General features: G+C 41.9%; 4 protein-coding genes across 4 annotated transcripts; all 4 read left to right on the top strand.

The window, feature by feature from the left end:
* Nucleotides 1-3,144: 3,144 nt before the first annotated feature.
* Nucleotides 3,145-5,791, top strand: LOC128718602 (thioester-containing protein 1 allele S3-like). The gene is made up of 8 exons (XM_053812223.1): nt 3,145-3,206; nt 3,289-3,448; nt 3,545-4,223; nt 4,290-4,558; nt 4,646-4,740; nt 4,803-5,058; nt 5,129-5,290; nt 5,711-5,791. The coding sequence occupies exons 1-8, from the start codon at nt 3,145-3,147 to the stop codon at nt 5,789-5,791; spliced, it is 1,764 nt and encodes a 587-aa protein (XP_053668198.1).
* Nucleotides 5,792-8,202: 2,411 nt separating this feature from the next.
* On the top strand, nt 8,203-10,844 carry LOC128718601 (thioester-containing protein 1 allele S3-like). The gene is made up of 8 exons (XM_053812222.1): nt 8,203-8,264; nt 8,347-8,506; nt 8,603-9,281; nt 9,343-9,611; nt 9,699-9,793; nt 9,856-10,111; nt 10,182-10,343; nt 10,764-10,844. The coding sequence occupies exons 1-8, from the start codon at nt 8,203-8,205 to the stop codon at nt 10,842-10,844; spliced, it is 1,764 nt and encodes a 587-aa protein (XP_053668197.1).
* Nucleotides 10,845-13,199: 2,355 nt separating this feature from the next.
* LOC128718600 (thioester-containing protein 1 allele S3-like) lies at nt 13,200-15,841 on the top strand. Its single transcript, XM_053812221.1, has 8 exons — nt 13,200-13,261; nt 13,344-13,503; nt 13,600-14,278; nt 14,340-14,608; nt 14,696-14,790; nt 14,853-15,108; nt 15,179-15,340; nt 15,761-15,841. The coding sequence occupies exons 1-8, from the start codon at nt 13,200-13,202 to the stop codon at nt 15,839-15,841; spliced, it is 1,764 nt and encodes a 587-aa protein (XP_053668196.1).
* Nucleotides 15,842-18,196: 2,355 nt separating this feature from the next.
* On the top strand, nt 18,197-20,838 carry LOC128718599 (thioester-containing protein 1 allele S3-like). Its single transcript, XM_053812220.1, has 8 exons — nt 18,197-18,258; nt 18,341-18,500; nt 18,597-19,275; nt 19,337-19,605; nt 19,693-19,787; nt 19,850-20,105; nt 20,176-20,337; nt 20,758-20,838. Exons 1-8 carry the CDS (start codon nt 18,197-18,199, stop codon nt 20,836-20,838), a joined length of 1,764 nt encoding a protein of 587 aa, XP_053668195.1.
* The last annotated feature ends 268 nt before the right edge of the window (nt 20,839-21,106 follow it).

Genomic DNA, 21,106 nt, shown 5'->3' with positions numbered 1-21,106 from the left:
GATTGAAGCAACAGTGTGGAACGACAAAAAAGTGCAGGAGGAACAACATTAAAAAAAAACGACGCCCAGAATGCTCCCACACACACCGGCACGCTGCTGGTTGGACGGTTAAATTATTAATTTTAATTATAAATTCCAAAAGTTGTCGCAATGTTTGCTAATCCCGACAGATACTGGCACCGTGCTTCTTTGGGGTCGAACAAACAGGTCGTCCTTCCGGACTTAAAAATAAAAAAAGTAAAAACAAACCGGAGGACACTTTTAATTTATTCTGTTGATCTTCTTCTGCGCATCATTCCCTTTTTAAGACATAGACCAGCACCTTGCACAAGGTTTGCGACTGGGTACGCTGGAATGGGTGCCAGTGGGAAACGAGGCAAGCGAAACAAAAAAAAACAAACCAAGATGATGAAGGATACACCAGCACGAAACAGATGGATGAAAACAGCAACCCGGAAAAAAGGGAAAACCCCGAATCGGAACTACAACCAGCTTATCCTGTTCCGATCTGTGAATTCGGTCCGGGCAGCGCTGTACAAGGGACACAGCATTAATTTAAAACCAAAAGCAGAAATTATTTGATGATGTGAACTACTTCCCGCGTGTGGGTGGGGATGCTGCTCGGAAAGCGGAAAACCCCCGACCGTTTTCGACTCAACCGAAAAATTCGAATCGCTTCAATCCGTTCTGGGAGATTGAAGCGAATGAACCGAAACGCCCGATCTGGTTCCCCCACGAGTGTCCTCGCCGGGCACTACGGGTGGAATGAGGTGGGTTTTTTCCATTTTCTCGTAGGATTTTTTTTGTTGCTTGCACCCGAACCAACTGGACGGATGAATGGATTCAAATTCCTCAAGCGCTATGTCGAATAGCGATAGATTTTGATTAAAAAAATCCGTAAGACTCTTCAGTCGAAAAATGCTTCACTCGGCACGGCCACAATACTAACCCGAGGGGATTATTTCGGGGACCATCTTCTACGGCGGGGTTAGCTGTGTCGTTGTGAGCCGAACAAACACACCGGCCAAAACCCCCGGTTCCGGTAGGTAAAACAGATCGACACATTTTCCTTCCTCGATGGAGTTTTATGAAAAAGTTTTCTAGTGGTGTACGCTTGACGCTCGAGTGCACAAACATACAGAGCACGGTGGTGAGCCGGTGTGTTGCGACACGATGCAACCACTACTGCTGCTGCTGCTGTTAATGCTGCTGCATGTCTACACGACATGTACGGCCGTCTCGGGGGTGCAATATGAAAACATGCTGCTGAAACAAGCTGCACCAGCTAGATCGCTGGCTAACGGTGACCAGTCGCTGTGGTTTGCGATTAGTTTCATGCAATTCATGTGGAGTGAGCCAACCGGAATTGAAGAATGAGCGTAAGAGGATGGAAAAGTTATTTCTCGACCAACACCGAAACTATTTCCACGTGATCCTACTGCTCAATAAGCGATGAGACCGATTCGGATAAACAGCCCGCTCTCATGTCGGGGAAGAAGGAAACCCTAGAACTCTTATAGCCGGACACCTTCGTCCAATGCGAAGCCTACGGGCGACGTTGGTTCGATCGTCGAAAACGTGCAGGATCGTGTGTTTTGTGTGCCGGTACGAGTCTGCATTACATGGCCATACCGCACCGGAAACAGGCAGTGCAAATAGGACAATGGGAAGAATTTTCATTTTAATTATGTTCATCTGCCATAACTATTCGCCAACTATCTGCATCGATGCGCTCTTGCGCCAATGAAGTTAGAGTGGGTTCCGGGCTCTCGACATACTTCCCAAAAGGGCTACAAACAAGTTCGCTCCATAGGCATGGGAATGGAAATGATTGACTCTTCCAGTAAGCCAGCGTTCTGTGTGGCATAACAGAAACGAGATGTTAACCCGGTTCATTAGGCAGTATAAAAAAGCATAATAACATGGGTTCATGAAAAGTTATGCAAAAATTGTGGAAATTGGTGAGGTATGATAAAATTGTTGGAAATATCAACAGTTTGCATCAGATGGCAGTTGGATGTCAGCTGATGACATTGAATTCAAGTGTTCTAGTTTTCTTCATAACATACAATAAATTAAAAAAGCATTGTGAAAGTAATAGTAATCGAAATTGAAAATCAATCAAAAAACATCAGTAAACGGGTAGCTTTGGTGGAGCATTGTTGTTCAATTCATATAGCAAGCTTACTATTCCACTTTTGTTACAAACACAAGCCCAATAAATTTATAAATGATTTCATTGTTTTTTATTTCTTTTCTTTTACCAATATGATGTTTTTTTACCTTACTATAAAACAAATTGTACAAAGCCATACATTATGCCCTATTCCGGGCTAGCCCGAATCAGTAGTTGGTGTACGTAAGAATTCATTTATCCTCCGTTTATAATTTATCAATTTACGATTCATGTAGTTTTCAATCGCAAGAGTTTCACGAGCTTATGACCATGAAACATTATTGCAGGTTTGTTTTTTTGTGTAATAGTTTCCAACAAATAAACCATGATGCGTTTAACTTCATGTTAACAAACACCCTTGAGTGCAACGCAAAGTATCTTGTACAAATAGTAAAATCAAATAGTTAATAGTAAACAAGTCATATCAGACGAATGCTAGCAGTTCCACAACTGTTATATCTGTTTGAAAAAAAAATTAGAAGCACAACGACAAAAACTAATCCCCAAATCATGTTTTCTGATATATTTCTGAAGCCTCATAGGCTTCAATCATCTTTTAAAGATTCAAAAATTTATCAAAGTTGCAAGAATCATTTTAGAATTGGTTCGCGTAAGACTTCGCTCATCTTGATTGAGTTCTTTCTACGATTGTCTTGTTATGCTACTAACTTATTTTTGGTTAAGATTACTACATCGCTTTGGTTTATACTTAATTAAGGCGCTCACATTTACAAATCAACACTATCAGCAAAATATGATTGCAGTCTGCCAAATTAGAACTTGACGATGACCAGCAAAACAAGATTTGTGCTTATCGGCACCCCGTGCTATAACAGGTCACAAGTTATCACTGACACAAGATTAAAGGGAATTCCCAGCTTAAAGTACGGTAAGCATGCTGTCCACGATTCAGTTCAATTTAAGCCACCATCTGGAGCAGACCCGAAATCGCACAGCGCTGGAATAACATGTGGCAGTTCATAAGGTCACACATACTAACGGTGCTAATCTTCATTGGGGCTGCTCATGGGTAAGAACCAGCGCTAGACTGCTTGCTCTTCGGTAGTTAACATTGGTTTGTGAGTAAATTCCATGTGGTAATTCCGTTTCAGAATACTGGTTGTGGGCCCCAAATCCATTCGGGCTAACCAGGATTATACGGTGGTGATCAGTAACTTTAACTTGAATATGAGCAAAGTGGACGTGATGCTACGAATCACTGGGCACAGCGATAATCGTACAAACATTCTGGACTTAACAAAGACAGTTGAAGTACGACGACACATGAACAGGATGATCACTTTCAATGTAGGACGAGCGCAATTCAACAGAAAAGTGTGTGGAAGTTAATCGATTGCTCTTTTGCAGATGCCTGTGGACTTATCAGCTGGGAATTATAAAATCGCCATCGACGGGCAGCGTGGCTTTAGCTTTCACAAGGAAGCCGAATTGGTACACCTTAGCAAAACCATAGCCGGTTTAATACAGATCGATAAGCCCGTGTACAAACCAGGCGATACGGTAAACTTTCGTGTGATTGTGCTGGACTCTGAGCTGAAGCCACCTGCACGGGTAAAATCAATCCATGTGACAATCAGTGATCCTCAAAAAAATGTGATCAGGAAGTGGTCGACGACCAAACTGTACGCCGGAGTGTTTGAGAGTGATCTTCAGATCGCGCCTACTCCAATGCTCGGAATGTGGAACATCTCGGTAAAGATAGACGGGGAAGAAATCGTAACAAAAACGTTCGAGATGAAGGAGTACGTGTTGAACTCGTTTGACGTGGACGTGATGCCTTCCGTCATTCCTCTGATGGAGCATGAGGGACTGAACCTTACGATAACAGCTAATTATCACTTTGGAAAACCGGTGAAAGGGCTGGCGAAGGTCGAACTGTATTTGGACGATGACAGGCTGGATCAAAAGAAAGAGTTCGAAATGTTCGGGATGGGACAGGTGGAATTAAGATTCGTGGGGGAAATCGATGTACATGAAGTTAGCGAAGATGTGCTTGTAAAAACGACATTCATCGAACAGTTCACAAGTAAGGGACGTGAAACACGTTTGGTTTTGAATGTGTGAATGATTCTTTATATATTTTTTTCTTCAGATCGCACTGTCGTGAAACAATCTTACATCACAGTGTACAAGTATAAGTACGGTGTGCAATTGATTAAGGACAGTCCACAATTTCGGCCAGGACTTCCTTTTAAGTGTGCGCTTCAGTTCCGATACCATGATGGAACACCTGCTAAAGGTATCACCGGTAACGTGGAAGTGTCGGATATTGATTACAGAACAACTGCCACTAGTGACGATGGAGGTGTGATAAAACTGGAGCTCAATCCAAGTGACAATATAGACGTGATGAATATCAACGTAAGTATGTCCAAGGAAGATGATTCATAGAGTAGTGTTGTGTTACTCATCAATTGAAAGCCATGGTAAATGCTGTTAATTTTGCAGTTTTCTGACGATGACAACGGTTTCTTCTTTGGCGCCGTTGTGGAAAAAGTGGACGTCGTGACGAATGCGTACCTCAAATTGGAACTTAAGTCTCCGTGAGTAGCACTTAGTTTATGGGATGTTAAAGCAATTCTTCAAACAATTCTTTCCATTGCAGTGTTAAATTGAACCGAATGTTGCGACTTACGATAACGTGCAACGAACGTATGACATTCTTCCTGTACTACGTAGTGACAAAGGGCAATATAATTGATTCCGGTTACATGAGACCAAACAAGCAGAACAAATATCCCTTACAGTTGAACGCCACCGAAAAGATGATACCGAAAGCGAAACTTATCGTAGCTACTGTAGCAAGTAGTGTAATTGTGTTCGATTATGTAGACATCGATTTCACAGATCTGCCATATGTTGTAAGTAAAACAGTTATCGTTGTTTTTTTCTGGAGGGTGAACTATGAAGGTTTTTTTGTTTCTTTTTAAGCCATATAATGATAGCTTGAACGTACCCCAAATCGAATCAGAACTCATGTCCGGACGTCAAAGTGCTTACTACAAGAACAGCCATGAACTGCTCTGGGAGGACATTATGCCACTGTATAATGAATTTTATGCTATCGAGGATAATGACTTTGACGAATTCCATGTAAGATGATAAAATGCTTGAAGCAGCGTGATTCCTTATTAACGTATTATTCACTTTCCAGAGCCTGGGGCTGTTCAGAAGGACATTCCGTTAGAAATGGAAGCTCCAAGGTCAGAAATATAAATGACTCCAAGTCCGAATGATTTGGTGTTATACAATAAATAAATACTTTTTCTAAAAACTAGCACAAAATAATAAATTGCACTTTAGTCAAAGTATACTGCACAACAAAGTGATTTAAAAACGACGAATACGTTCAAGGAATAAAATCACATCACAAGCAAGAACTCCATAATTTGCCTAGAATCTCCATCATGCATAACTTTCCAAGATAAATGATGGGACTAGATGGGGCCGGATGCAGAGTGTTCGTCCAATCGAATAACGCCACGTGAATATGCCGCATGTCGCATATTCTAGCGGGAGGACGCACATTCTCTTACGCGTCGTGCCGGGCTACTGTTCCAGCAGCACTGTGACGATCAGTGCCGCAAGATGTAGATGCAGCGCCGGAAATATATGCGTGAACCTTAAGCACAGTTTCAAGCACGAAAGGATTTTGCTGGTGCCGAACAAACCATACCATGTTATGTGATATGGAACAAGATTCAAGCATTAAAGATCATCAACCAAAACCTGCGTGGAACTACTCCTACCAAAAGCCCTACCACTGTTATTGATAGCTCCACTACTCTCCACTACTTCCACTACTCCACTACTCGATGCCGAGCGTTCATATAGCGTGAGTGGACTGGAAGGAACACTTTCGACGGTGAGGCTTGTAAATGCAGAACAACGCGCCGTATAGGGCACGGAGGTAAAACGGAGGGTTTTACAGAGGGAGGTTAAGCGGAGGTAAAACGGCCCATGCAACATGCAAGTTGCCATTAGTGCTCGACGGGAATGCGCAATTCGCCATCTTTGTTCTATTGCTGCTCGCAGCTATGTTAAAACAAGCTTACCTAATCGTTTGGGATGAAGCATCCATGAGCAGTCGATACGCTCTGGAGGTCGTTAATCGGGCACTACAAGACATCGTAGGGAAATGTCTACCGTTCGGCGGAAAGGTAATGCTATGGTGCTACCCCGCTCAACCAACCCGGATAAAGACGTCATGGAACTTATAACAAAAATTTACAAAGATATTGAGCGAAACTATCAAGATCCGGTAGTTCTCACTGATCGTGCCATTCTATCGTCGACTAATGTTGACGTTACTTCTAAGAATAACACTTTTTTGAAGAGTGAGTTCAGGGACCCGCCCAAGAATGGGGTAGATCATCCCAAAAGTTAGAAAGCTTAAGCCTTAAGCCTGTATCTGCCAAATAATCCAGGTACCGGGCTGTATCATTCTGTACAGATTCGTAAAGGACATAGCATTTTGACATAAAGAATGACCCAAGGGATCATTTTTGTAAACTACAATTTGAGGAAAATCGATTTAAGTTTAGTAATTTCATTTTAATTTCAAAAACATGGCCTAACCTGGCTGGTCTGAGCAAAATTCTTTGTTTTGACATTTGTCGAGTTTGGGTTTTGGGTACTTGGGTACTTTCATTGAGAAACCAATCTAATCCTTCTTTCCTAGGCTTAACTTGGCTTGCCATTTGTATGGCGAGCTGTAAGCGGATAAGCCTGGAAACGTCAAAACGCATACAAAAAAACTGGCTTAGACCGTGATCTACCCCAATATTTGTCGGTCGATAGTTTAGTCAAGTCCGAAGATCACGAGCCCGTCCAGTTGCAAGCCGAATAACTCTATGCTTTAAACATGAGTGGTGTCCCTCTACATCGTCTGATCCTTAAACCATATGTACCGGTACTTTTTATGCGAGTTAATGTATTTCAGATAGAAAGAAGTAGATGTTAGCACGTAGAGTTCATAATAGTAACTAACTTATGATTTATTTTTCTTTCCTAACCTAGCCTAATTCCAATCTAAGCTTATGTATGTATGGGAGATAGTTACTAACGATTAGAAATATGTGTGTGATGCGGACTCATACATATGATGGTTAACTTGCGTAAGCTTAATACCGAGCGCGGTTTTTGCAATGGCACACGGCTGCATGTAATGGCTCTAAAGCGCAACTGCATCCATGCCCGTATATTGACAGGCAAGCGACGTGGGGATGACGTGCTATTGCCTCGAATATACTACAACAGCAATGACTCTGGTCTCCCCTTCCAAATCCAAAGAAAACCGTTTCCGGTGCAAATGTGTCTTGCTATGACGATTAATAAATCACAAGGACAGTCCCTACATCATCTAGGACTTTGTTTGCCCGGTAATGTTTAGGGAATTGCTTCCTTAATTCAAATTAATTCTTCGCCTAAACAAAACATGAATGACTCTCCTTAAGAGATTCATTAAGCACATCGCTGATGTAAGTCTTTGTGACGACTTTCAACGCAAACAGTTCACTGGCCTTTCCAACAGTTCGCTATTTCAAAACAAAACTGACAAGATTTGTAATTTCAGAAAACATACGAAGAAGTAATTGGTATTGTTGACTTATGTACTGATCCATAACCCATGATTTGCAAATTCGCTCAGCGTGATTGAGTTCTGTCTACGATTGTCTTGTTATGTTACATAACACAAGAACAAATCACTCTTTTGATTTAGATTACTACATCGATTTGGTTTATACTTAATTAAGGCGCTCACATTTACAAAACAAAACTATCAGCAAAATATGATTGCAGTCTGCCAAATTAGAACTTGACGATGACCAGCCAACAAGATTTGTGCTTATCGGCACCCCGTGCTATAACAGGTCACAAGTTATCACTGACACAAGATTAAAGGGAATTCCCAGCTTAAAGTACGGTAAGCATGCTGTCCACGATTCAGTTCAATTTAAGCCACCATCTGGAGCAGACCCGAAATCGCACAGCGCTGGAATAACATGTGGCAGTTCATAAGGTCACACATACTAACGGTGCTAATCTTCATTGGGGCTGCTCATGGGTAAGAACCAGCGCTAGACTGCTTGCTCTTCGGTAGTTAACATTGGTTTGTGAGTAAATTCCATGTGGTAATTCCGTTTCAGAATACTGGTTGTGGGCCCCAAAACCATTCGGGCTAACCAGGATTATACGGTGGTGATCAGTAACTTTAACTTAAATATGAGCAAAGTGGACGTGATGCTACGAATCACTGGGCACAGCGATAATCGTACAAACATTCTGGACTTAACAAAGACAGTTGAAGTACGACGACACATGAACAGGATGATCACTTTCAATGTAGGACGAGCGCAATTCAACAGAAAAGTGTGTGGAAGTTAATCGATTGCTCTTTTGCAGATGCCTGTGGACTTATCAGCTGGGAATTATAAAATCGCCATCGACGGGCAGCGTGGCTTTAGCTTTCACAAGGAAGCCGAATTGGTACACCTTAGCAAAACCATAGCCGGTTTAATACAGATCGATAAGCCCGTGTACAAACCAGGCGATACGGTAAACTTTCGTGTGATTGTGCTGGACTCTGAGCTGAAGCCACCTGCACGGGTAAAATCAATCCATGTGACAATCAGTGATCCTCAAAAAAATGTGATCAGGAAGTGGTCGACAGCCAAACTGTACACCGGAGTGTTTGAGAGTGATCTTCAGATCGCGCCTACTCCAATGCTCGGAATGTGGAACATCTCGGTAAAGATAGAGGGGGAAGAAATCGTATCAAAAACGTTCGAGGTGAAGGAATATGTGTTGTCCTCGTTTGACGTAGAGGTAGTACCGTCTGTCGTTCCTCTGGAGAAGGATCAAAGTTTGACTCTGCAGATAGAGGCTAACTACCATTTTGGAAAACCGGTAAAGGGAGTTGCTAAGTTTGAGGTGTACTTGAGAAACGGTTTTCTGGACCAGAAGCATCAGTTTGAAGTGAATGGGAAGAGGCAAGTGGAGCTGCGTTTCAAAAATTACTTCGAAGTACTCGCAGATCGGCAAGACGTGCTTGTAAAGACGACATTTATCGAGCAGACTACAAGTAAGAATGTGGTGGAGTGCGTTTACATTAATGGGAATTAATTTTCAATTTCTTGTTTTAGATCGCACTGTCGTGAAACAATCTCACATCACAGTGTACAAGTATAAGTACGGTGTGCAATTGATTAAGGACAGTCCACAATTTCGGCCAGGACTTCCTTTTAAGTGTGCGCTTCAGTTCCGATACCATGATGGAACACCTGCTAAAGGTATCACCGGTAACGTGGAAGTGTCGGATATTGATTACAGAACAACTGCCACTAGTGACGATGGAGGTGTGATAAAACTGGAGCTCAATCCAAGTGACAATATAGACGTGATGAATATCAACGTAAGTATGTCCAAGGAAGATGATTCATAGAGTAGTGTTGTGTTACTCATCAATTGAAAGCCATGGTAAATGCTGTTAATTTTGCAGTTTTCTGACGATGACAACGGTTTCTTCTTTGGCGCCGTTGTGGAAAAAGTGGACGTCGTGACGAATGCGTACCTCAAATTGGAACTTAAGTCTCCGTGAGTAGCACTTAGTTTATGGGATGTTAAAGCAATTCTTCAAACAATTCTTTCCATTGCAGTGTTAAATTGAACCGAATGTTGCGACTTACGATAACGTGCAACGAACGTATGACATTCTTCCTGTACTACGTAGTGACAAAGGGCAATATAATTGATTCCGGTTACATGAGACCAAACAAGCAGAACAAATATCCCTTACAGTTGAACGCCACCGAAAAGATGATACCGAAAGCGAAACTTATCGTAGCTACTGTAGCAAGTAGTGTAATTGTGTTCGATTATGTAGACATCGATTTCACAGATCTGCCATATGTTGTAAGTAAAACAGTTATCGTTGTTTTTTTCTGGAGGGTGAACTATGAAGGTTTTTTTGTTTCTTTTTAAGCCATATAATGATAGCTTGAACGTACCCCAAATCGAATCAGAACTCATGTCCGGACGTCAAAGTGCTTACTACAAGAACAGCCATGAACTGCTCTGGGAGGACATTATGCCACTGTATAATGAATTTTATGCTATCGAGGATAATGACTTTGACAAATTCCATGTAAGATGATAAAATGCTTGAAGCAGCGTGATTCCTTATTAACGTATTATTCACTTTCCAGAGCCTGGGGCTGTTCAGAAGGACATTCCGTTAGAAATGGAAGCTCCAAGGTCAGAAATATAAATGACTCCAAGTCCGCATGATTTGGTGTTATACAATAAATAAATACTTTTTCTAAAAACTAGCACAAAATAATAAATTGCACTTTAGTCAAAGTATACTGCACAACAAAGTGATTTAAAAACGACGAATACGTTCAAGGAATAAAATCACATCACAAGCAAGAACTCCATAATTTGCCTAGAATCTCCATCATGCATAACTTTCCAAGATAAATGATGGGACTAGATGGGGCCGGATGCAGAGTGTTCGTCCAATCGAATAACGCCACGTGAATATGCCGCATGTCGCATATTCTAGCGGGAGGACGCACATTCTCTTACGCGTCGTGCCGGGCTACTGTTCCAGCAGCACTGTGACGATCAGTGCCGCAAGATGTAGATGCAGCGCCGGAAATATATGCGTGAACCTTAAGCACAGTTTCAAGCACGAAAGGATTTTGCTGGTGCCGAACAAACCATACCATGTTATGTGATATGGAACAAGATTCAAGCATTAAAGATCATCAACCAAAACCTGCGTGGAACTACTCCTACCAAAAGCCCTACCACTGTTATTGATAGCTCCACTACTCTCCACTACTTCCACTACTCCACTACTCGATGCCGAGCGTTCATATAGCGTGAGTGGACTGGAAGGAACACTTTCGACGGTGAGGCTTGTAAATGCAGAACAACGCGCCGTATAGGACACGGAGGTAAAACGGAGAGTTTTACAGAGGGAGGTTAAGCGGAGGTAAAACGGCCCATGCAACATGCAAGTTGCCATTAGTGCTCGACGGCTTACCTAATCGTTTGGGATGAAGCATCCATGAGTAGTCGATACGCTCTGGAGGTCGTTAATCGGGCACTACGAGACATCGTAGGGAAATGTCTACCGTTCGGCGGAAAGGTAATGCTATGGTGCTACCCCGCTCAACCAACCCGGATAAAGACGTCATGGAACTTATAACAAAAATTTACAAAGATATTGAGCGAAACTATCAAGATCCGGTAGTTCTCACTGATCGTGCCATTCTATCGTCGACTAATGTTGACGTTACTTCTAAGAATAACACTTTTTTGAAGAGTGAGTCCAGGGACCCGCCCAAGAATGGGGTAGATCATCCCAAAAGTTAGAAAGCTTAAGCCTTAAGCCTGTATCTGTCAAATAATCCAGGTACCGGGCTGTATCATTCTGTACAGATTCGTAAAGGACATAGCATTTTGACATAAAGAATGACCCAAGGGATCATTTTTGTAAACTACAATTTGAGGAAAATCGATTTAAGTTTAGTAATTTCATTTTAATTTCAAAAACATGGCCTAACCTGGCTGGTCTGAGCAAAATTCTTTGTTTTGACATTTGTCGAGTTTGGGTTTTGGGTACTTGGGTACTTTCATTGAGAAGCCAATCTAATCCTTCTTTCCTAGGCTTAAATTGGCTTGTCATTTGTATGGCGAGCTGTAAGCGGATAAGCCTGGAAACGTCAAAACGCATACAAAAAAACTGGCTTAGACCGTGATCTACCCCAATATCTGTCGGTCGATAGTTTAGTCAAGTCCGAAGATCACGAGCCCGTCCAATTGCAAGCCGAATAACTCTATGCTTTAAACATGAGTGGTGTCCCTCTACATCGTCTGATCCTTAAACCATATGTACCGGTACTTTTTATGCGAGTTAATGTATTTCAGATAGAAAGAAGTAGATGTTAGCACGTAGAGTTCATAATAGTAACTAACTTATGATTTATTTTTCTTTCCTAACCTAGCCTAATTCCAATCTAAGCTTATGTATGTATGGGAGATAGTTACTAACGATTAGAAATATGTGTGTGATGCGGACTCATACATATGATGGTTAACTTGCGTAAGCTTAATACCGAGCGCGGTTTTTGCAATGGCACACGGCTGCATGTAATGGCTCTAAAGCGCAACTGCATCCATGCCCGTATATTGACAGGCAAGCGACGTGGGGATGACGTGCTATTGCCTCGAATATACTACAACAGCAATGACTCTGGTCTCCCCTTCCAAATCCAAAGAAAACCGTTTCCGGTGCAAATGTGTCTTGCTATGACGATTAATAAATCACAAGGACAGTCCCTACATCATCTAGGACTTTGTTTGCCCGGTAATGTTTAGGGAATTGCTTCCTTAATTCAAATTAATTCTTCGCCTAAACAAAACATGAATGACTCTCCTTAAGAGATTCATTAAGCACATCGCTGATGTAAGTCTTTGTGACGACTTTCAACGCAAACAGTTCACTGGCCTTTCCAACAGTTCGCTATTTCAAAACAAAACTGACAAGATTTGTAATTTCAGAAAACATACGAAGAAGTAATTGGTATTGTTGACTTATGTACTGATCCATAACCCATGATTTGCAAATTCGCTCAGCGTGATTGAGTTCTGTCTACGATTGTCTTGTTATGTTACATAACACAAGAACAAATCACTCTTTTGATTTAGATTACTACATCGATTTGGTTTATACTTAATTAAGGCGCTCACATTTACAAAACAAAACTATCAGCAAAATATGATTGCAGTCTGCCAAATTAGAACTTGACGATGACCAGCCAACAAGATTTGTGCTTATCGGCACCCCGTGCTATAACAGGTCACAAGTTATCACTGACACAAGATTAAAGGGAATTCCCAGCTTAAAGTACGGTAAGCATGCTGTCCACGATTCAGTTCAATTTAAGCCACCATCTGGAGCAGACCCGAAATCGCACAGCGCTGGAATAACATGTGGCAGTTCATAAGGTCACACATACTAACGGTGCTAATCTTCATTGGGGCTGCTCATGGGTAAGAACCAGCGCTAGACTGCTTGCTCTTCGGTAGTTAACATTGGTTTGTGAGTAAATTCCATGTGGTAATTCCGTTTCAGAATACTGGTTGTGGGCCCCAAAACCATTCGGGCTAACCAGGATTATACGGTGGTGATCAGTAACTTTAACTTAAATATGAGCAAAGTGGACGTGATGCTACGAATCACTGGGCACAGCGATAATCGTACAAACATTCTGGACTTAACAAAGACAGTTGAAGTACGACGACACATGAACAGGATGATCACTTTCAATGTAGGACGAGCGCAATTCAACAGAAAAGTGTGTGGAAGTTAATCGATTGCTCTTTTGCAGATGCCTGTGGACTTATCAGCTGGGAATTATAAAATCGCCATCGACGGGCAGCGTGGCTTTAGCTTTCACAAGGAAGCCGAATTGGTACACCTTAGCAAAACCATAGCCGGTTTAATACAGATCGATAAGCCCGTGTACAAACCAGGCGATACGGTAAACTTTCGTGTGATTGTGCTGGACTCTGAGCTGAAGCCACCTGCACGGGTAAAATCAATCCATGTGACAATCAGTGATCCTCAAAAAAATGTGATCAGGAAGTGGTCGACAGCCAAACTGTACACCGGAGTGTTTGAGAGTGATCTTCAGATCGCGCCTACTCCAATGCTCGGAATGTGGAACATCTCGGTAAAGATAGAGGGGGAAGAAATCGTATCAAAAACGTTCGAGGTGAAGGAATATGTGTTGTCCTCGTTTGACGTAGAGGTAGTACCGTCTGTCGTTCCTCTGGAGAAGGATCAAAGTTTGACTCTGCAGATAGAGGCTAACTACCATTTTGGAAAACCGGTAAAGGGAGTTGCTAAGTTTGAGGTGTACTTGAGAAACGGTTTTCTGGACCAGAAGCATCAGTTTGAAGTGAATGGGAAGAGGCAAGTGGAGCTGCGTTTCAAAAATTACTTCGAAGTACTCGCAGATCGGCAAGACGTGCTTGTAAAGACGACATTTATCGAGCAGACTACAAGTAAGAATGTGGTGGAGTGCGTTTACATTAATGGGAATTAATTTTCAATTTCTTGTTTTAGATCGCACTGTCGTGAAACAATCTCACATCACAGTGTACAAGTATAAGTACGGTGTGCAATTGATTAAGGACAGTCCACAATTTCGGCCAGGACTTCCTTTTAAGTGTGCGCTTCAGTTCCGATACCATGATGGAACACCTGCTAAAGGTATCACCGGTAACGTGGAAGTGTCGGATATTGATTACAGAACAACTGCCACTAGTGACGATGGAGGTGTGATAAAACTGGAGCTCAATCCAAGTGACAATATAGACGTGATGAATATCAACGTAAGTATGTCCAAGGAAGATGATTCATAGAGTAGTGTTGTGTTACTCATCAATTGAAAGCCATGGTAAATGCTGTTAATTTTGCAGTTTTCTGACGATGACAACGGTTTCTTCTTTGGCGCCGTTGTGGAAAAAGTGGACGTCGTGACGAATGCGTACCTCAAATTGGAACTTAAGTCTCCGTGAGTAGCACTTAGTTTATGGGATGTTAAAGCAATTCTTCAAACAATTCTTTCCATTGCAGTGTTAAATTGAACCGAATGTTGCGACTTACGATAACGTGCAACGAACGTATGACATTCTTCCTGTACTACGTAGTGACAAAGGGCAATATAATTGATTCCGGTTACATGAGACCAAACAAGCAGAACAAATATCCCTTACAGTTGAACGCCACCGAAAAGATGATACCGAAAGCGAAACTTATCGTAGCTACTGTAGCAAGTAGTGTAATTGTGTTCGATTATGTAGACATCGATTTCACAGATCTGCCATATGTTGTAAGTAAAACAGTTATCGTTGTTTTTTTCTGGAGGGTGAACTATGAAGGTTTTTTTGTTTCTTTTTAAGCCATATAATGATAGCTTGAACGTACCCCAAATCGAATCAGAACTCATGTCCGGACGTCAAAGTGCTTACTACAAGAACAGCCATGAACTGCTCTGGGAGGACATTATGCCACTGTATAATGAATTTTATGCTATCGAGGATAATGACTTTGACAAATTCCATGTAAGATGATAAAATGCTTGAAGCAGCGTGATTCCTTATTAACGTATTATTCACTTTCCAGAGCCTGGGGCTGTTCAGAAGGACATTCCGTTAGAAATGGAAGCTCCAAGGTCAGAAATATAAATGACTCCAAGTCCGAATGATTTGGTGTTATACAATAAATAAATACTTTTTCTAAAAACTAGCACAAAATAATAAATTGCACTTTAGTCAAAGTATACTGCACAACAAAGTGATTTAAAAACGACGAATACGTTCAAGGAATAAAATCACATCACAAGCAAGAACTCCATAATTTGCCTAGAATCTCCATCATGCATAACTTTCCAAGATAAATGATGGGACTAGATGGGGCCGGATGCAGAGTGTTCGTCCAATCGAATAACGCCACGTGAATATGCCGCATGTCGCATATTCTAGCGGGAGGACGCACATTCTCTTACGCGTCGTGCCGGGCTACTGTTCCAGCAGCACTGTGACGATCAGTGCCGCAAGATGTAGATGCAGCGCCGGAAATATATGCGTGAACCTTAAGCACAGTTTCAAGCACGAAAGGATTTTGCTGGTGCCGAACAAACCATACCATGTTATGTGATATGGAACAAGATTCAAGCATTAAAGATCATCAACCAAAACCTGCGTGGAACTACTCCTACCAAAAGCCCTACCACTGTTATTGATAGCTCCACTACTCTCCACTACTTCCACTACTCCACTACTCGATGCCGAGCGTTCATATAGCGTGAGTGGACTGGAAGGAACACTTTCGACGGTGAGGCTTGTAAATGCAGAACAACGCGCCGTATAGGACACGGAGGTAAAACGGAGAGTTTTACAGAGGGAGGTTAAGCGGAGGTAAAACGGCCCATGCAACATGCAAGTTGCCATTAGTGCTCGACGGCTTACCTAATCGTTTGGGATGAAGCATCCATGAGTAGTCGATACGCTCTGGAGGTCGTTAATCGGGCACTACGAGACATCGTAGGGAAATGTCTACCGTTCGGCGGAAAGGTAATGCTATGGTGCTACCCCGCTCAACCAACCCGGATAAAGACGTCATGGAACTTATAACAAAAATTTACAAAGATATTGAGCGAAACTATCAAGATCCGGTAGTTCTCACTGATCGTGCCATTCTATCGTCGACTAATGTTGACGTTACTTCTAAGAATAACACTTTTTTGAAGAGTGAGTCCAGGGACCCGCCCAAGAATGGGGTAGATCATCCCAAAAGTTAGAAAGCTTAAGCCTTAAGCCTGTATCTGTCAAATAATCCAGGTACCGGGCTGTATCATTCTGTACAGATTCGTAAAGGACATAGCATTTTGACATAAAGAATGACCCAAGGGATCATTTTTGTAAACTACAATTTGAGGAAAATCGATTTAAGTTTAGTAATTTCATTTTAATTTCAAAAACATGGCCTAACCTGGCTGGTCTGAGCAAAATTCTTTGTTTTGACATTTGTCGAGTTTGGGTTTTGGGTACTTGGGTACTTTCATTGAGAAGCCAATCTAATCCTTCTTTCCTAGGCTTAAATTGGCTTGTCATTTGTATGGCGAGCTGTAAGCGGATAAGCCTGGAAACGTCAAAACGCATACAAAAAAACTGGCTTAGACCGTGATCTACCCCAATATCTGTCGGTCGATAGTTTAGTCAAGTCCGAAGATCACGAGCCCGTCCAGTTGCAAGCCGAATAACTCTATGCTTTAAACATGAGTGGTGTCCCTCTACATCGTCTGATCCTTAAACCATATGTACCGGTACTTTTTATGCGAGTTAATGTATTTCAGATAGAAAGAAGTAGATGTTAGCACGTAGAGTTCATAATAGTAACTAACTTATGATTTATTTTTCTTTCCTAACCTAGCCTAATTCCAATCTAAGCTTATGTATGTATGGGAGATAGTTACTAACGATTAGAAATATGTGTGTGATGCGGACTCATACATATGATGGTTAACTTGCGTAAGCTTAATACCGAGCGCGGTTTTTGCAATGGCACACGGCTGCATGTAATGGCTCTAAAGCGCAACTGCATCCATGCCCGTATATTGACAGGCAAGCGACGTGGGGATGACGTGCTATTGCCTCGAATATACTACAACAGCAATGACTCTGGTCTCCCCTTCCAAATCCAAAGAAAACCGTTTCCGGTGCAAATGTGTCTTGCTATGACGATTAATAAATCACAAGGACAGTCCCTACATCATCTAGGACTTTGTTTGCCCGGTAATGTTTAGGGAATTGCTTCCTTAATTCAAATTAATTCTTCGCCTAAACAAAACATGAATGACTCTCCTTAAGAGATTCATTAAGCACATCGCTGATGTAAGTCTTTGTGACGACTTTCAACGCAAACAGTTCACTGGCCTTTCCAACAGTTCGCTATTTCAAAACAAAACTGACAAGATTTGTAATTTCAGAAAACATACGAAGAAGTAATTGGTATTGTTGACTTATGTACTGATCCATAACCCATGATTTGCAAATTCGCTCAGCGTGATTGAGTTCTGTCTACGATTGTCTTGTTATGTTACATAACACAAGAACAAATCACTCTTTTGATTTAGATTACTACATCGATTTGGTTTATACTTAATTAAGGCGCTCACATTTACAAAACAAAACTATCAGCAAAATATGATTGCAGTCTGCCAAATTAGAACTTGACGATGACCAGCCAACAAGATTTGTGCTTATCGGCACCCCGTGCTATAACAGGTCACAAGTTATCACTGACACAAGATTAAAGGGAATTCCCAGCTTAAAGTACGGTAAGCATGCTGTCCACGATTCAGTTCAATTTAAGCCACCATCTGGAGCAGACCCGAAATCGCACAGCGCTGGAATAACATGTGGCAGTTCATAAGGTCACACATACTAACGGTGCTAATCTTCATTGGGGCTGCTCATGGGTAAGAACCAGCGCTAGACTGCTTGCTCTTCGGTAGTTAACATTGGTTTGTGAGTAAATTCCATGTGGTAATTCCGTTTCAGAATACTGGTTGTGGGCCCCAAAACCATTCGGGCTAACCAGGATTATACGGTGGTGATCAGTAACTTTAACTTAAATATGAGCAAAGTGGACGTGATGCTACGAATCACTGGGCACAGCGATAATCGTACAAACATTCTGGACTTAACAAAGACAGTTGAAGTACGACGACACATGAACAGGATGATCACTTTCAATGTAGGACGAGCGTAATTCAACAGACAAGTGTGTGGAAGTTAATCGATTGCTCTTTTGCAGATGCCTGTGGACTTATCAGCTGGGAATTATAAAATCGCCATCGACGGGCAGCGTGGCTTTAGCTTTCACAAGGAAGCCGAATTGGTACACCTTAGCAAAACCATAGCCGGTTTAATACAGATCGATAAGCCCGTGTACAAACCAGGCGATACGGTAAACTTTCGTGTGATTGTGCTGGACTCTGAGCTGAAGCCACCTGCACGGGTAAAATCAATCCATGTGACAATCAGTGATCCTCAAAAAAATGTGATCAGGAAGTGGTCGACAGCCAAACTGTACACCGGAGTGTTTGAGAGTGATCTTCAGATCGCGCCTACTCCAATGCTCGGAATGTGGAACATCTCGGTAAAGATAGAGGGGGAAGAAATCGTATCAAAAACGTTCGAGGTGAAGGAATATGTGTTGTCCTCGTTTGACGTAGAGGTAGTACCGTCTGTCGTTCCTCTGGAGAAGGATCAAAGTTTGACTCTGCAGATAGAGGCTAACTACCATTTTGGAAAACCGGTAAAGGGAGTTGCTAAGTTTGAGGTGTACTTGAGAAACGGTTTTCTGGACCAGAAGCATCAGTTTGAAGTGAATGGGAAGAGGCAAGTGGAGCTGCGTTTCAAAAATTACTTCGAAGTACTCGCAGATCGGCAAGACGTGCTTGTAAAGACGACATTTATCGAGCAGACTACAAGTAAGAATGTGGTGGAGTGCGTTTACATTAATGGGAATTAATTTTCAATTTCTTGTTTTAGATCGCACTGTCGTGAAACAATCTCACATCACAGTGTACAAATATAAGTACGGTGTGCAATTGATTAAGGACAGTCCACAATTTCGGCCAGGACTTCCTTTTAAGTGTGCGCTTCAGTTCCGATACCATGATGGAACACCTGCTAAAGGTATCACCGGTAACGTGGAAGTGTCGGATATTGATTACGGAACAACTGCCACTAGTGACGATGGAGGTTTGATAAAACTGGAGCTCAATCCAAGTGACAATATAGACGAGATGAATATCAACGTAAGTATGTCCAAGGAAGATGATTCATAGAGTAGTGTTGTGTTACTCATCAATTGAAAGTCCTGGTAAATGCTGTTAATTTTGCAGTTTTCTGACGATGACAACGGTTTCTTCTTTGGCGCCGTTGTGGAAAAAGTGGACGTCGTGACGAATGCGTACCTCAAATTGGAACTAAAGTCTCCGTGAGTAGCACTTAGTTTATGGGATGTTAAAGCAATTCTTCAAACAATTCTTTCCATTGCAGTGTTAAATTGAACCGAATGTTGCGACTTACGATAACGTGCAACGAACGTATGACATTCTTCTTGTACTACGTAGTGACAAAGGGCAATATAATTGATTCCGGTTACATGAGACCAAACAAGCAGAACAAATATCCCTTACAGTTGAACGCCACCGAAAAGATGATACCGAAAGCGAAACTTATCGTAGCTACTGTAGCAAGTAGTGTAATTGTGTTCGATTATGTAGACATCGATTTCACAGATCTGCCATATGTTGTAAGTAAAACAGTTATCGTTGTTTTTTTCTGGAGGGTGAACTATGAAGGTTTTTTTGTTTCTTTTTAAGCTATATAATGATAGCTTGAACGTACCCCAAATCGAATCAGAACTCATGCCCGGACGTCAAAGTGCTTACTACAAGAACAGCCATGAACTGCTCTGGGAGGACATTATGCCACTGTATAATGAATTTTATGCTATCGAGGATAATGACTTTGACAAATTCCATGTAAGATGATAAAATGCTTGAAGCAGCGTGATTCCTTATTAACGTATTATTCACTTTCCAGAGCCTGGGGCTGTTCAGAAGGACATTCCGTTAGAAATGGAAACTCCAAGGTCAGAAATATAAATGACTCCAAGTCCGAATGATTTGGTGTTATACAATAAATAAATACTTTTTCTAAAAACTAGCACAAAATAATAAATTGCACTTTAGTCAAAGTATACTGCACAACAAAGTGATTTAAAAACGACGAATACGTTCAACGAATAAAATCACATCACAAGCAAGAACTCCATAATTTGCCTAGAATCTCCATCATGCATAACTTTCCAAGATAAATGATGGGACTAGATGGGGCCGGATGCAGAGTGTTCGTCCAATCGAATAACGCCACGTGAATATGCCGCATGTCGCATATTCTAGCGGGAGGACGCACATTCTCTTACGCGTCGTGCCGGGCTACTGTTCCAGCAGCACTGTGACGATCAGTGCCGCAAGATGTAGATGCAGCGCCGGAAATATATGCGTGAACCTTAAGCACAGTTTCAAGCACGAAAGGATTTTGCTGGTGCCGAACAAACCATACCATGTTATGTGATATGGAACAAGATTCAAGCATTAAAGATCATCGACCAAAACCTGCGTGGAACTACTCCTACCAAAAGCCCTACCACTGTTATTGATAGCTCCACTACTCTCCACTACTTCCACTACTCCACTACTCGATGCCGAGCGTTCATATAGCGTGAGTGGACTGGAAGGAACACTTTCG

Source organism: Anopheles marshallii, chromosome 2, assembly GCF_943734725.1.
Source record: "Anopheles marshallii chromosome 2, idAnoMarsDA_429_01, whole genome shotgun sequence".
NCBI lineage: Eukaryota > Metazoa > Arthropoda > Insecta > Diptera > Culicidae > Anopheles > Anopheles marshallii.
Note: the sequence above shows the minus strand (reverse complement) of the source record. Positions and strands in the feature narration are given on the sequence as shown.